Source organism: Moschus berezovskii, chromosome 11 (genome assembly GCF_049115385.1).
Source record: "Moschus berezovskii isolate FMDL1 chromosome 11, NW_MosBer_1.0, whole genome shotgun sequence".
NCBI classification, from domain to species: Eukaryota; Metazoa; Chordata; class Mammalia; order Artiodactyla; family Moschidae; genus Moschus; species Moschus berezovskii.
This window is the reverse complement of record NC_142470.1, coordinates 98,942,375-98,958,843: the sequence shown is the minus strand read 5'-3', so window position 1 is coordinate 98,958,843 and position 16,469 is coordinate 98,942,375. Positions and strand designations below refer to the sequence as shown.

Genomic DNA, 16,469 nt, shown 5'->3' with positions numbered 1-16,469 from the left:
AAAATTGTCACAGCTTTAAACCTGATTTGGCAGAAGAAAGCATGTCCACCAAGAGATGGCTTAAAGGGGGCTGCCTTCACCAAAGGCTTGGGGAGACAGTCTCTCTCTGCTGGTTAAGGCCCAGGAATGTAGGTGCCTCTAAATTTATAGGCCACCTGCCAGATTTATGCCAGCATTTCAGGACCACTTACCATGACAATGGTTGCTTTATTAATGATGAATCAGTTCAATAGACATGATGATGGACCCATGCCCTGCCCTTAGGATTTATATTTTCCTGTAGACCAGAAGTCTGTGAATCAGTGCCAGGGAAAAAAATTACCTGGGGAATTTGTTTTTCAAAAAGAGAGGTTCTTGGAGCTCCAACATTAAGATTCTGATTCATTAGGTCCAGGGGGTGATATGATCTAAAAACCAATACTTTTAACAAAGGCCACAGATGAATTTGATATACAGTCAGGTTATGGAGCTAACATTCAGATCAGTAATTTCCAAACTGAATTTCCATCAAGAAATACAGAGCAGGGGCTGTTCACTCTTTTTTTTTTTTTTTTGGTAATTAATTTATTTTTTATTGGAGGCAAATTATTTTACAATATTATATTTGTTAAGGATACAGCCTTGGTTATGTTTAAGTCTTTTCACACCAGCACTAACTATTCCCATAAGCTCCAATTGAGAAAATACACTACAGTGTACATGAAAATGGTCTTACCTAGGAAGAACCTTAAATTGACTCTAATAAATTTATTTTAGAGTCAACTGTTATTAGAAACAAGTCATTTGTTAATGGTCTATCTACACATCTATATCATAACTGAGAACAGCTGTTCCACAGTGGGTTTTGAAGACATACTCACCTCCTCTGGAGGCAATGGAAGTCTCCAGGGTAGAAATCCTCAAGGTCTGGGAGATGACTGTCTTTGACTTGAGGTGGGTAGTTTATCTTAATTTCTTCTGGTTGGAATAGAACTCTCCTTTCTCATACTCACAACTTTTGAGTCTCCATGAATGCATTACTAAAATACTCATTTGGATTTGAAAAATGTACTCCCGAGTAGTTCTCCTTCTACGTTCCCACATCCTGCAGGATCAGAGTGGACCTATTCATCTCAGCATCTGCGCTACAAAAGTGTTCCGTGGACTGGACCTTTGGTTCCCTTCTAGCTCTCCTGTTTTCACTCAGCCTTTCATGGGATTGCAATGGTCTTTCTTTTCCCAACATTGTATTTTGAAAATTTTTAAAAAGAAAAGTCAACTCACCACCCAGATTCTATAATTGCTAACATCTGTTTTATCACATATTTCTTCATCTATCAATCCATCTTATCTCTGACACATTTCCAAGTAGATTGTAAATACCATTACGTATTGACTCTAAACACTTCAGTATGCACATCATTAACTAAAATACAAAATTTGCTGATGGGCTTTTTTAAGGTAAAATTTACATACAATGAACTGAAATAATGTTAAGCGTACCATTTACTGAATTTGACAAACACAAACCTCCATATGACCCACACTTCTATGGAGATAAAGAACACAGGGCTACCCTGGTGGCTCAGCTGGTAAAGAATCCGCCTGCAATGTGGGAGACCTGGGTTCGATCCCTGGGTTGGGAAGATACCCTGAAGAAGGGAACGGTTACCTCCTCCAGTATTCTGGTCTAGAGAATTCCAAGGACTGTATAGTCCATGGGGTTGCAAAGAGTCGGACACAATTGAGTGACTTTCACTTCACTTCTTCCCAGGCAATTCCCACCTCCATCCCTAAGAGACAATAATGTTCTAATTTTTTTCTGCCATAGTGAATTTTAGTTGATCTAGAGCTTTATATAAATGGAATTATATAGTATTACTATTTTGTGTAACACAGATAAGACAAAATGTAATCTGGCTTCCAGAAAATTGGGATATTTTATCACTCTTTGGAAATTTTAGGCAACACTGGGACAAGCAATCTCAAGCCCAGATCAGAGATTTTAGTGGTTAGTCCCAACCCAACATCAGAAAAGCTCCTAGTTCTGATCCCTCCTCGCATCATAACTTGCATATCATAATCAGGAACACAGAAAAAAACAGAGATGAAAGCTTTAAAACTTTTTCCACCATCTAGAAATAATCATCATTAATATTAGGTAGAGAATCACACCAGTCATATTTCCATGAGAAAGTAGGCAGGATGAAGGGCACATTCATGATACAAATAAATCCTATACCCCCCAGGTGGGTGACCCACAAACTGGAAAATAATTACATTGCAGTTTCTCCCACAGGACTGAGAGTTTTGAGCCACACATTAGGCTCCCAGTCTGGGATTTGGCATTGGGAAGAGGAGCCCCCAGAGCATTTGGCTTTGAAGATCAGTGGGACTTGATCACAGGAACTCCGCTGGACTGAGGGAAACATAAATGCCACTCTTGGAGGGCACACATAAGGTTTAGTGCCTATTGGGGTCCAGCGGGGGAAAGTTGTGACTCCACAGGAGCCTGGGTCAAACCTAGTTGCTGGTCTTGGAGTGTCACCTGGGAAGCAGGGGCAAGGGGCAGCTATGGCTCACTGTGGAGACAAGGACACTGGTGGCAGGGGTACTGCGGAGTGCTCATTGGCATAAACCATCCTGAAGGCCGCCATTTTGACAAGGTCAAATGCACCAACATTTGCACTATAGGGGTCCAAGAAAGGGAATGAGCAAATATTTGAAAAGATAATAGCTGAAAACGTCCCTAGTTGGGGAGAGAAAATAGTCACTGAAGTTTAGGAAGTGCAGAGCCCCATATAGGATACACCCAAGAAAGAATGCACCAAGACAAATATTAATCAAACTGACAAAAATTAAAGACAAAGAGAAAAATATTAAAAGCAACAAGGGAAATCAATAAATAACATAAAAGGGACTCTCCATAAGGTTATCAGCTAATTTTTCAGCAGAAATTCTACAGACCAGAAAGGAGTGGCAGGTATATTTAAAGTAATGAAAAAGAAAAACCTACAACCAAGAACACTCTACCCAGCATAGCTCTCCTCCAGATTTGATAGAGAAATCAAAAGCTTTACAGACTAGAAAAGCTAAGAGAATTCAGCACTACCAAACCAGCTTTACAGCAAATTCTACAGGAAATTTTCTAGATGGAAAAGAAAAGACCAAAACTAGAAACAGGGAAATTACAAATAGAAAACCTCATCAGTAAAAGCAAACATACAGTAAAGATAGAAAAATCATCTGCACACAAATATTATATCAAAACCAATCATGAGAGTACACATGCAGGGTATTGGAAATATATTGGAAATAAGAGACCAGCAACTTAAAACAGTCTTGTATATATAGAGAGAGACAGCTGTATCAAAACCTCATGGTAACTGCAAATCAAAAATCCACAATAGATATACCCACAAAAAAGAAAAAGGAATCAAAACACAACAGTAAAGATGGTCATCAAACCACAAGAGAAGAGAACAAAAGAGGAAGGGAAGAAAAAAGATCTACAAAAACAAAACAATTAACAAAATGGTAATAAGAACATACATATTGGTAATATATTGCTGCTGCTGCTGCTAAGTCACGTCAGTTGTGTCCGACTCTGCAACCCCATAGACCCCAAAAGACACAAATTGGCTGAATGGATACAAAACCAAGCCCTGAATATATGCTGCCTACAAGAGAGTCACGTCAGATCTAGACTATGATGGAATGGAAAAAGATATTCCATGCAAATGGAAATCAAAAGAAAGCTAGAGTAGCAATATCAGACAAAATAGCATATCATACAAAATAGATTTTAAAACAGTGTTAAAAGAGAGAAAGAAGGACAGGCATAATGATTAAGGGCTCAATCTGTTAGGTAGGTAGAATAGGGAAAAGGAGTCCAAAATGGCGGTGGCCAAAAGACAAGGAAGGGAAAAGCCCGGAAAAATAGAACAAAGGAAGGTCCGAGAACCTGACTGAGGACCTCAGGTAAAACAAACAACACTCCTGGCTGGTCCAATTTACATACGGCAGGCCCAGGGGGAAAAAAGCATATAAAAAGAGGAGCCAAAGCTAGCTCTCTCTCTCTCTCCCATGCGCTGGTTGCTCTTCTCTTCGCATCTTTGGATCGATGTGCCCTCACGTGGATTCTCCTGCTACCTTCTAAATAAAATAGAGCTGTAACACTGATTTGTCTAAGAGCTATAACACGATCTGTCCAAGACCAGAGAGCTGTGACACGCCGAGGAGGCTTTAATGTCCGTCACCCCAAATCTTTGTTGTGACGAGACAAAGAACCGAGGAACATACACTTGCCTGACAAATCCAAGAAGAATATATAACAATTACAAATATATATACACCCAACATAGGAGCACCTCAATATAAAATGTAAATGCTAACAGCCATAAAGGGAGAAATCGACAGTAACACAATAATAATGGGGGACTTTAACAATCTACTTTCTTCAATTAACAGATCACCCAAACAGAAAATTAATAGGGAAACAAAGGCCTTAAATGACACATTAGAATAGATGAAGCTATATTTATAGAGCATTCAATCCAAAAGCAGCAGAATACACTTTCTTCTCAAATGCACATAGAACATTTTCAAGGATAGATTACATCTTGGGTCACAAATCAAGCCTCAGTAAATTTAAGAGGACTGAAATCCTATCAAGCATCTTTTCTGATCACAACACTATCAGATTAGAAATCAACAAGAAAAAAACTGTATACTGTGTGTGCCAGATGTGCGAAGTCGATTCAGTTGCATCTGACTCTTTAAAACCCCATGGACTGTAGCCCACCAGGCTCCTCTGTCCATGGAATTCTCCAGGTAAGAATACTGGAATGGGTTGCCATGCGCTCCTCCAGGGGATCCTCCCAACCAAGGAATCAAAGCTGCATTTCTTATGTCTCCCGAATTGGCTAACAGGTTCTTTACCACTAGCACCACCTGGAAAGACAACAATATGCTACTAAACAACTAGTGGATCACTGAAGAAATCAAAGCGCAAATAAAAAATACTTAGAGAAGAATGGAGAGAAAAATACAGCTATCCAAAACCTATGAGACACAGCAAAAGCAATTCTAACGGGGAAGTTTATAGCAACCCAAGCGCTAACAAGATCGCGTGCATGTAAGTCACTTCAGTCGTGTCCTACTCTGTGCAACCCCATGGACTGTAACCTGGCAGGTTCCTCTGTCCAAATACTGGAGTGGGTTGCCATTTCCTTCTCCTGGGGATCTTCCCAACCTAGGGATCAAACCCTGTCTCTTAGGACTCCTGCATTGGCATGCAGGTTCTTTACCACTAGCACCACCTGGGAAGCCCAGCAAGGATGCAGAACAACTGAAATTCTCAAACACTGCTGGGATAAATGCACAATGGTACTGGAACTGTGGAAAACAGCAGTTTCTTCCCAAGTGGCACTAGTGGTAAAGAATCTGCCTGCCAATGCAATAGACACAGGAAACACCGATTTGATCCCTGCATTGGGAAAATTCCCTGGAGTAGGAAATGGCAACAAGCTCCAGTAGCCTTGCCTGAAAAATTCCATGGACGGTGGAGCCTAGAGGGCTACAAACCATGGAGCCACAAAGAGTCAGACGTGACTAAGTGACTGAGCACACACACACACACACACACACACACACACACACTTTAGGAAATAGTTGAGCAGTTTCTTCAGAAGGTAAACATATGTTTACAGGAGGATCCAGCATTCCCATTCCTATGTATTTACCTGAGAGTCATGAAAAACCTGCATGCAAATATTTACAGCAACCTTTATCAAAAAAGCAAGAGAGTTCCAGAAAAAAATCTATTTCTGCTTTATTGACTATGTCAAAGCCTTTGACTGTATGGATCACAGTAAACTGTGGGAAATTCTTCAAGAGATGGGAATACCAGACCACCTGACCTGCCTCTTGAGAAACCTGTATGCAGGTCAGGAAGCAACAGTTAGAACTGGATGTGGAACAACACACTGGTTCCAAATAGGAAAAGGAGTACGTCAAGGTTGTATATTGTCACCCTGCTTATTTAACTTCTATGCAGAGTACATCATGAGAAGCACTGGGCTGGAAGAAGCAAAAGCTGGAATCACGATTGCTGGGAGAAATATCAATAACCTCAGATATGCAGATGACACCACCCTTATGGCAGAAAGTGAAGAGGAACTAAAAAGCCTCTTGATGAAAGTGAAGGAGGAGAGTGAAAAAGTTGACTTAAAGCTCAACATTCAGAAAACTAAGATCAGGGCATCTGGTCCCATCACTTCATGGGAAATACATGGGAAAACAGTGGAAACAGTGTCAGACTTTATTTTGGGGGGCTCCAAAAATCACTGCAGATGGTGATTGCAGCCATGAAATTAAAAGATGCTTACTCCTTGGAAGGAAAGTTATGACCAACCTAGATAGTATATTAAAAAGCAGAGACGTTACTTTGCCAACAAAAGTCCATCTAGTCAAGGCTATGGTTTTTCCAGTGGTCATATATGGATGTGAGAGTTGGACTGTGAAGAAAGCTGATCGCTGAAGAACTGATGCTTTTGAACTGTGGTGCTGGAGAAGACTCTTGAGAGTCCCTTGGACTGCAAGGAGATTCAACCAGTCCATTCTAAAGGAGATCAATCCTGGGTGTTCATTGGAAGGACTGATGCTAAAGCTGAAACTGCAATACTTTGGCCACCTCATGCGACGAGTTGACTCACTGGAAAAGACTCTGATGCTGGGAGGGATTGGGGGCGGGAGGAGACGGGGACGACGGAGAATGAGATGGCTGGATGGCATTACCGACTCGATGGACATGAGTTTGAGTGAACTCCGGGAGTTGGTGATGGACAGGGAGGCCTGGCGTGCTGTGATTCATGGGGTCGCACAGAGTCGGACACGACTGAGCGACTGAACTGAACTGAACTTATTCATAATTACCAAAAATTGGCAAGTATCCCTCAACAGGGGAATGGTAAACAAAATGTGGTACATACATCCCATACAACGGAATGCTACACAGAAATTTAAAAAATTATAAAAACTATGGATAAATGCAAAATAAACAAATGTCAAGTGCATTATGCTAAATTTATGAAAGTGTCACTCAGTCGTGTCTGACTCTTTGCGACCCCATGGACTATACAGTCCACGGAATTCTCCAGGCCAGAATACCAGAGTGCAGCCTTTCCCTTCTCCAGGGGATCTTCCCAACCCAGGGCTTGAACCCAGGTCTCCCCCATTGCAGGCAGATTCTTTACCAGCTGAGCCACAAGGGAATCCCAAATTAAGGAAGCCAGACTCAAAGTCTACATACTGTATGATTCCACTTATGAAGGCAAACTACAGGGGCAATAAATCGATCAGTGGTTGCCAGCAGCTGGAGCACTGTTTGGGTGTGAGAGGACCTTAAGAGATAGCATGAAGGAGTTTGTGTAGTGATGCAACTTTTCTAATCCTTGAGATGGTAATTACATGCATTTATCAAAACTCATAAAACTATACGCTAAAAGGGGTGAATTTTGCTGAAACAGAAAGGCAGTTCATAAAAGAAAAATATGTCATATGGAAGAAACTTTAGAATAGCCTACTCAACTGATAAGAGGCAAAACTCAGGAAGGGGAAGTGATTAACAGCTTTATCTAAGGTAGTAGGAATAGTGAGGTGAGAACCAAACTCTCCTGACCTGTCTAGGATTCTTTCCACTACAGCAATATTTTCCAATGTTGTTTTACTTTGGTCCGTAGTAAGAAATACATCATTACCACAAATTTGGCAGCTTAAACCTACTTATTTATTATCTCACAGTCCTGCAGTTTAGAAGTCCGGCACACCGTGACCAGATTATCTGTTCAGGGTCTCACCAGGCCAAAGTGAAAGTGTCAGCTGGCCTGGGCTTTATCTGGAGGCTCTAAGGGACTATCCACTTCCAAGACCAGGCAAGTTACTGGCAGAATTCAGTTCACCACAGTTGTGGGACTGAGGTCATGTCCCTGCTGTCAGCCAGAGGTTGTTCTTGGCTTCTGAAGGCTGCCGCATTCCTTGGCTCATGACGCTCTCCACCTTCAAAGCCAGCAGCAACAGACCATGTGCTTTTCATACTTTCACTCTTCCTGACATCCTCTCCTGCCACATCTCTAACTTTTACCAGGACAAAGCTCTGTTTTTAAGTTTGTGATTGCATTTGGCTGGCCAGATAATTCAGGATAATCTGAAGTCTGCTGATTAGTAACCTTAATTACAACTGCGACATCCTTCTTGCCATGTAACACACTCACAAGCATGACACCAGGGGCAAAGGCTACAGGGGCCAAAACTCTGCCCCATATATAGATTGGGCACAATGACCTAGTATACACGCATATAAATGAAACAAAAATACTAACCTTTCATTCAGAACACTCTGGTGCTTTTAATAACAATGGCAACATACTACATTGACGTCATGTCCTATTAATGGGCTGCAACCTCTGTTTATGTTGAAAAAAGGCCCACATTCCCTTTTTCTTTTTCATAATTTGTGAGATGAACGTTAAATAAAATTTTAATTTTTATCACTTGCTTTAATGCATGTTTTCTTGAACAACTCTTCACTTTTCCTTGGAAAATGTTATATGCCACACCTCTGAGGTAATGAAGAGTTTTTAAGCAGTACTGCTAAGGACTTGAACATTCATCGTCAGGTACTTATCTGCTTGTTACATGCTCAGCGATGGTCCTGGTGTTTTCACAGCCATCCTCTATGACAAGTTTTTGGAAAACATTTATCACAATGATTTTCTCTTCAACTCATAGGCTCTGCTGCACAGAATGGGATTGAGAAGGCATGGAGGAGAGCCTGAGGTGGCGTCAACTGGGTTGGGGAGGGGAAGGTGGCCTCCTGGGATGACTTGGAGGCCTAGGCCTCGTTGACTGCTGGGCTGTGCCTGGCATTGGACGAAGGCCATGGAGGTTCTGGGGGCGGGACTCACAGGGTGGAGGGACCCGAAGCCGACCTATAGACTTTGGCACGGAGTCCAGGTCCTGAGAGAAATAAGAAAATGATCTAACTCCACAGGGACTTCCCCCTCAGCTGGGCCCTACATTCCCTTTTAAATTCCTACCTACGGTAATAAAATAGGAGGCTCATCTAAGGGCCTCAGGGGCCCGTGCAACCCCTGAAATTATACGCAAAGCTCTAGAACTAATCATAACAAAAACAGACAAACCCATGATGGGGACAGTCTACAGGATACCTCCCCAGTGCTACTGAAAGCTATCACAGTCATGAAGAGAGAACAGACTGAGAAATTGTCACAGACCAGGAGATTGGGGAGAGAGGACAAGTAAATGAAATGTCTGGATTGGATATTAGAATAGGAAAAGGATATTAATCGGAAACTAAAGAAATCCAAAAAGCCTGGACTTCAGTTAATAGTGGTATGTCAGTTTCTTAGTTTTGACAAATGTACCTGGCAATGTAAGATGTTAGAAATGGGAACTAGCTGAGTATACAAGAGCTGCTACCTGTGCAGCTTTTCTGTAACACTACAGGATTAAGCATCTGTACATTTTCTAGGGAGATTTAGACTTTGTACCTTTCATTCACGATCCAAAAATACTTCAGCTCCACTGTTCAAAGCTTCCTGCTTTAACCGCTACTTTCTAAGCATTCTGCCTCCTTCCTCCTATGACACCCACACCTTCCATCAAAACACAAAATTTAGCCAGGGCCTGGGGAAGGAAAGAATAGGGGATTATTTTTTAATGGGTTCAGTTTCAGTGTGGGTAAGATGAAAAATGCTCTGGAGATGGATAATGGTGATTACAATGGGAATATACTTAATACCACAGAATTATATTCTTAAAAATCACTAAAATGACACATTTCATGTTCTGTATATTTTACCACAATTTTAAAAATAAAGGAATGGGTACTGATAAATGCTATAAAACATTACAAAGATTATCTTAAGTGAAAGGAGCCAGACATAAAATACCACCTATAATTCCCTGAACAATGTTCTAAAATTGACTATAGCAACAGTTGTATCTGTGAATAAACTAAAATCTACTAAAATGTACATTTTAAATGGGTAACTTGTATGGTGGTTGTTTAGTTGCTAAGTCGTGTTCGATTCTTTTGCAACTCCTTGGACTATAGCCTGCATCTGATGGCTCAATGACGGTAAACAATGAACCTGTCAATGCAGAAGGCAAGTTCAATCCCTGGGTCAGGAAGATCCCCTGAAGAAGGAAATAGCAACCCACTCTAATATTCTTGCCTGGGAAGTCCCATGGACAGAGGCGCCTGGTGGGCTAGAGTTGGACATGCCTTAGCAACTAAACGACAACAAAAGTATTAAAATATTTAACTGATTTTATATCTAGGATCACATTTATTTGACCTCTGAAGATCTTAAGTGACATCCCATAAATTCTGGAGTCACATTTTGCTGATGTGCCAAAAATAAATAAATAAATAAATGAAGACTGAGGTTTACAATGGCTATCAGGGAAGATCAGAAAGATCTATGGCTAGGCATGGTGGCTCTCCAGTCATGAGGCAAGAGCACAGACAAGTTTATAAAACACACAAGGCTAAAGTTGATCAGAAACCTTTATTTGGTCCTTATCATTTATTAACCAACCCACACAAACCATTTTCTATATTTCTACCCCAAGCAGCTGCATCCAGGCCAGAAATGGAAGACCCAAGTAGTGGAAGACCTTGCAGATTAAAGCTAACAGGCTTATTCAGGCTTAGGTGAACGCAGAACAGAAAAAACGTGTAAGTTCAACATTTCAAAGACTCTTCTTCAAAGCTGAGGCCTGCAGAGGGTCTAGCTGAAGGATGCAGGTACAGGCTCACAAAACTGCCCAGCTCAGCAATCAATCCAAAGTACCTAAAAACACAAAGAGCAAATGTTTAAAGCAAGGTGCTTCAGGAACTGGGTGAATGTAGCAAAATGGGCCAAGTGAAAGATGTTTTGGTACTAGCATTTCTTAATCTTAAGCAAGATGAAAAGAGAGGAATTTCTTTAAAAATGAAAGAACAAGGAAAAAAACCCTGAAAGAACAACTAATGAAACAAAAATAAATAATTTACCAGATAAAGAGTTCAAAGCATTAGAAATAAGAATGCTAACTGAACTAGGGAACAGAATAGATGAACCGTGAAAATTTTAAAAGGATACATTTCTACTAACAGACAATATTCCAAGACTGAATGAGGAAGAAAAAATAATCTGAATAGCTGGACCACCAGTAGTAAAACTGAACCAGTAATCAAAAAATATGCAGCAAACAAAAGCCCAGGACCAGACAGCTTCAGAAAAATCCTACCAAACATACAAGCAAGAGCTAATACCTATCCTTCTCAAACTATTCCCAAAACCTGGAGAAGGAAACACTCCCGAATTCATTCTACAGTAAGACCACCATTATTACCCTGATACCAAAATGAGACAAACTAAAAAAAAAAAAAAAATTACAGCCCAATACCATTGATGAATATCAACACAAATATTCTCAAAAAATATTAGCACACCAAATCAAACAATATGTTAAAAAGAATCATATGCCATGATCAAGTGGACTTTATTCCAGGGATACAAGGACAGTTCAATATTCACATTAACAAAAGATTAAAAACCACATGATCATTTTAATAGATACAGGAAATGCATTTAACAAAATCCAACACTGTTTCATGATAAAAAGTCCCACCAATATTGTTCCTACCAAACCTGCAAAAATAAAACTCCGATAACACCAAGTACTGGTGAGAATGGGGAGCAACAGGAACTGTCACGCACGCCTGGTAGAAACGTCAATCAGGCACACAGGGTGTTTGACAGAATCCCCAAAGGAAAACGGTTCATGTCCTATGCTATATTCTTTCCTCAGGGGAGGTCCTCAGAAAAGAGTACATACACACACATATAAACATATTTGCACAAAATACCCAGATTACAAAAGAGATGGAAATCAGTTGCCTGAAAGGAGGGGACCTATAAAAGAGATTAAAGGACAGAGAGGTTAGAGGAAGACTGTTCATAATATTATTTTCAACTTCTAAACTCAACCTATTAAGCATGGAAGATTTAATTATGATAAGGAGGTATGTTTTCAGCCTTGACACAAAGTTAGAGCTAGAAGTGAGCCAATAAAGGGAAAGGAAGGAATAAGTGCACTAACAGTCCTACCTTACAAAGTGAGTTGTCAAGAAGAAATACATATTTTAGTATGTTATATAAACTGTAAAGGTAACAGAGGAATTAAAAATAATGATAAAACTACCAAAAACAAAAAAGAGAGAAAGGATTGATGGGGTAATATAGGTTAACCAAAACTTCATTTATCATCCCTGGAAGTCAAAAGACAACATCTAGGGTTGATAAACCAACAACAAAGCATACTATTTAAAAATATAAAAAACCATCTGAAAAGCTAAAAACAGAAATAATGACAAGATGAGTGGCAGCAGCTATATTGCACTGTAAGTCATAAGGTAACTATCTGACTTTTAATCATGGCTATATACTGACTCGATTAAAAAAAAGAATTCCACTTAGAACATACACATCTCAGGACATAAGAGCATTTACTCTACCAAGTACAAAATAACATAATACTGACTAAATCCTAGGGGGCTAAAATGACTAGCCAAAGGGATTCAATTACTGAGATTATTGAATCCAAAGATGAAAATGAACACATCCACCACTTATTAAATGGCCATTTTTAAAAAATCCAAGCCAAGCACTATGCACAGTATAGGCTAAAGTAGAAAACTTTGTAAGTTTTCTACATTCCTATTCCTAGTACCCTCCAATTTATCATCCTGGCACCACAGGTTGGTACTCTTACGTCTTTAAGACAGAAACTTAAATAAATTGCTCAACTCTTTGAAAAGATGGCAATTAAAAATAAATAGAAGTGCTCACTTCAGCAGCATATTTACTAAAATTCAACAATACAGGGAAGATTAGCATGGCCCCTGAGCAAGGACGACGCACAAATTCATGAAGCGTTCCATATTTAAAAATAAAAATAAACAGCTAGTTAGGCTCCAAACATTTTCGACTGAGGAACTGACAGGATGTCACTCACAAGCAGGCGCCCACCTCAGGTAGACAGCCAACAAGTTATTTTTTAGATGCGTATGCAGAAAAGAGGCTTAAAAAAAGACCTACAAATTAAAAGAATACTCAATAATCTAGGCTTAGAGCTAGCCGTAGGAATGTATCTTAAAAAACATTTTAAATAATATATCTATACATTCAAAGCTACAGTTTTTGCAGTAGTTATGTACAGATGAGAGAGCTGGGCTGAGTGCCAATGAATTGATGCCTTCAAATCGTGGTGCTGGAGAAGACTCTTGAGAGTCCCTTGGACAGAAAGGAGATCAAACCAGTCAATCTTACAGAAAATCAACCTTGAATACTCATTGGAAGCACTAATGCTGAAGCTCCAATACTCTGGCCATCTGAAGTGAAGAGCCAACTCACTGGAAAAGATCCTGAGGCTGGAAAGATTGAAGGCAACAGGAGAAGGGGGCAACAGAGGATGAAATGGTTAGATAGCGTCACCAATTCAATGGACATGAATCTGAGCAAACTCCACAAGTGAAGGACAGAGGAGCCGGACATGCTATAGTACGTGGGGTCGCAAAGAGGTAGATATGACTTAGTGACCAAGTAATGACAACAACCAAAAGGGCCAGAGACTAGGCTGATTACAGTTGCAGAACGAAGGAGCGCAAAAAAAAAAAAAAAAGAAATAATTCAAAAAAAGATTTCTGAAAGTGATAAGGCTTTAGGGAGGAAGAGAGAACATCCTGGTATGGTAAAGGTGAGAATGAACTGAAGGTACACAGCTTTCACAAAGCTCTTCAACCAGAATACATGCAGGAAATAGTAAGCTGATCAAATTTAGGAATTAAGTAGGAGTGAGAGTGCTAAGAAAAGTTAGCTAAAATGAGGAATTTCAAATATTTTCTATTTCTATGAGATTTAGTCAGAAAACAGGAGTTAACCTGAAATTCCTGAGGAAAAAATAACACAGGCCAGAACAGCATCTCACACCCAACAAAATAATTACTTTACACAGATGGCTGAAAAAGAAACAAGAAACAACCCGTTAAAATGTTGGCAATCATTTCTGATCTCCAGCATTATGATGAGGGGTAAGATTTATACCTAAGGAGGGCAATCAAAGTAAGAATCAAACTTCCGAATCTACCTTACTCCACTGGGTTCTTCTCAGTCCCTCCCATTTTCTATGGTTAAGCAGTTTTCAGGAGGAAGTTCTAATTATTCAAGGGAATTAGAATTTGTTTTTCCTATATTAAATAGGAAACAGGGAGAAAAATTATTTCTACATGAAGAAAGAAGAACCAGTCCATTCATTTTATAAGGTTTTGAACTCAGATCGTTAGCACAGGAAAGACAGATGGAAATGATTACCTACTGATAGAGAACTCACCTTCCAGAAAAGCAAATTCATCCACAGCTTCTATTGCATTATCTGAAACACAAAGTAAAGGGACATCTGACTAACTTTGGTCACCTAGGCATCAATCTCTTACAAAAGTACAACCCACACAGTGACCAGCATGAGGCTTTATGCAGTGAGGGAATTCATAACATTTGCCCCTTGCTATCTTGAAATCCGAACCTACTCCTCCACCAAATCCTACACATCAGCTCTCTCTCTACAAGAGTTAAGAAAAGGGACTTCCCTGGCCGTCCAGTGGGTAATTAAGACTCTGGGCCGCAATGCAAGGGGCAAGGGTTCCAGCCCCAGTCAGAGAACTAAAATTAAAAAAAAAAAAAAAAGAAAGAAAATAAGAAAAGCCTGGGTAAAAACACTGTTCACGGAGGGAAACATCTTTGCTTTGAAAGTTATCAGAGAAGAGTTTGGCTATATAGCTGGGCAAGTGAGATTATGGTATATGACTTTACACATATTTCTAGTGTTACTAGCTACAAGGCAGAGTAAAAAAATCGAACATCTAAGTGAAAAAAAGTCATGCCTGGTACAACATGGCAGAAGGCATAAAGTGATCCTGTCAGCTTTGGCACTACCTAGACTCCTTTGGTTCTGTCCCAGCACCTCTCCAGCCACAGATTAAAAAAGCATTTCTGGCACTGTGGCAGCCCAACAGAAAACATCATAAGAAGGGACTTGGGGCACCTCTCATCCTATAGGGACGCCATCGCGACTGGCATAAGGGAAAGCGTCGATGGGCCCAGCCCAGCCCTCCCTTGTCTGCCTCCAGATCCATGATACTACAGTGACACTCTACCCAAATCTCTCCTCTGAAGGGTTTTCCTCTTCCCTTGTTGAGCACAACAGTAGGCATCTTTTGCAATGGTTTCCACAAACAGTTCCTGTGAAGAAAATAAGCAGGGAAAAAACTGAAAAAGTTATAATAAACGAAAAATTGAAAACAAAACGAAAAAATAAAGAGAACTGTATCCATGAGTTCCAGTACAATTCTTGTGCGTGCTTCTTTGGTGTGTGGGGCGGGGGGGGGGGGGGGGGGAAGCGAGGTTCTCCTGGACTCCATGATGTTCTACTCCCCTTCCCCTCCCCCAACTGCTCAAGACGCATCCACCCCACTCACTTACTTGAGACTCCTACAAGTTCTGTTAGACTAGAGAGGCAAGTTATAAAGTCGCGTCCAGGCCCTCATGAAGAGGGAGGTGTGTTAGCAAACCAGTACAACTACTGTGTCGCTGTCTTCCCTTCCTATACTCACCACCTCAGAATCCCCGCTAGCACCTTTCTCACCTCCCCGCCCTCAGAACACCACGCCCTACGCTCCCAGTGCTCCCCAAACCAGGACCAAAGGCTCGCTAAGCCCCGCCCCCCGGAAGAGCCCCGAGCCCCGCCCGTCGCCACGCACCGCGCGCCCCCATCCCCGCCCCATTGTGCCCAAGCCGCACCGCGGCGCGCGCCAGAATGAAGATGGCTTCCTGTCCCGCGAGAGTGACGTCGGGGTCCGCCTTCACCAAGGCCTTCACTCGCGCCAGAGGCAGCCTCGAGAGACGAGCCCCGGGCGCACTCGTCGGGGCTGGCGGCTGCGGAGTGGCTGCGTCCCCACCGGTGCCCTCCTCCTCCCGGGAAGCCCCGCTTCCAGGCGCCACAGCCGCCATCCCGGCCCTGAGCGTCCTGCGCGCGGCCGCCAACTGTGTGCGCGCAGGCGGCGCCGGCCCCTTTCCGCGCGCGCTGGAAGCCACGCCCTCTACGGGCGCGTGACTCCGCCCCTTACGCGGCAGGGCACTGCAGCGAATTCTAGGCACCTGTCGAGTCTTACTGCACGACTCATCTTCTGGGGTCTGGGGCTCTGTCTTGCTGTGCCTGATGACTCTCACGCGCCATCTTGCCTCCTCTGAGAAACTTGATTGTAGAAGTAAATACGGCAGTAATAGAAATATATAGGAGAAACTTGCACAAGTTTATATGCTACTAAGTGAAAGTCACTCAATCGTGTCTGACTCTTTGTG

At 41.5% G+C, this 16,469-nt stretch overlaps 1 protein-coding gene and 1 non-coding gene across 2 annotated transcripts; one reads left to right on the top strand and one right to left on the bottom strand.

Annotated features, from left to right (window-relative positions):
* Nucleotides 1–10,555: 10,555 nt before the first annotated feature.
* POLE4 (DNA polymerase epsilon 4, accessory subunit) lies at nt 10,556–16,175 on the bottom strand. Its single transcript, XM_055400584.2, has 4 exons — nt 15,909–16,175; nt 15,266–15,350; nt 14,443–14,484; nt 10,556–10,859 (listed from the first exon to the last, which is right to left on the bottom strand). Exons 1-4 carry the CDS (start codon nt 16,116–16,118, stop codon nt 10,846–10,848), a joined length of 351 nt encoding a protein of 116 aa, XP_055256559.1. The 5' UTR covers nt 16,119–16,175; the 3' UTR covers nt 10,556–10,845.
* On the top strand, nt 12,895–13,000 carry LOC129540181 (U6 spliceosomal RNA). The gene has a single exon (XR_008682631.1). It is a non-coding gene; the product is annotated as a U6 spliceosomal RNA (small nuclear RNA).
* Nucleotides 16,176–16,469: the final 294 nt, after the last annotated feature.

What these genes read in the sequence shown, in the direction of transcription:
- POLE4 (XM_055400584.2), bottom strand. Translation starts at nt 16,118, where the DNA reads ATGGCGGCTGTGGCGCCTGGAAGCGGGGCTTCCCGGGAGGAGGAGGGC. An exon ending in TCATTCTGGCGCGCGCCGCG is followed by an intron (nt 15,351 to 15,908) that starts GTGCGGCTTGGG and finishes TTTTCTTCACAG; the next exon opens with GAACTGTTTGTGGAAACCAT. An exon ending in CCTTCAGAGGAGAGATTTGG is followed by an intron (nt 14,485 to 15,265) that starts GTAGAGTGTCAC and finishes TTTGTGTTTCAG; the next exon opens with ATAATGCAATAGAAGCTGTG.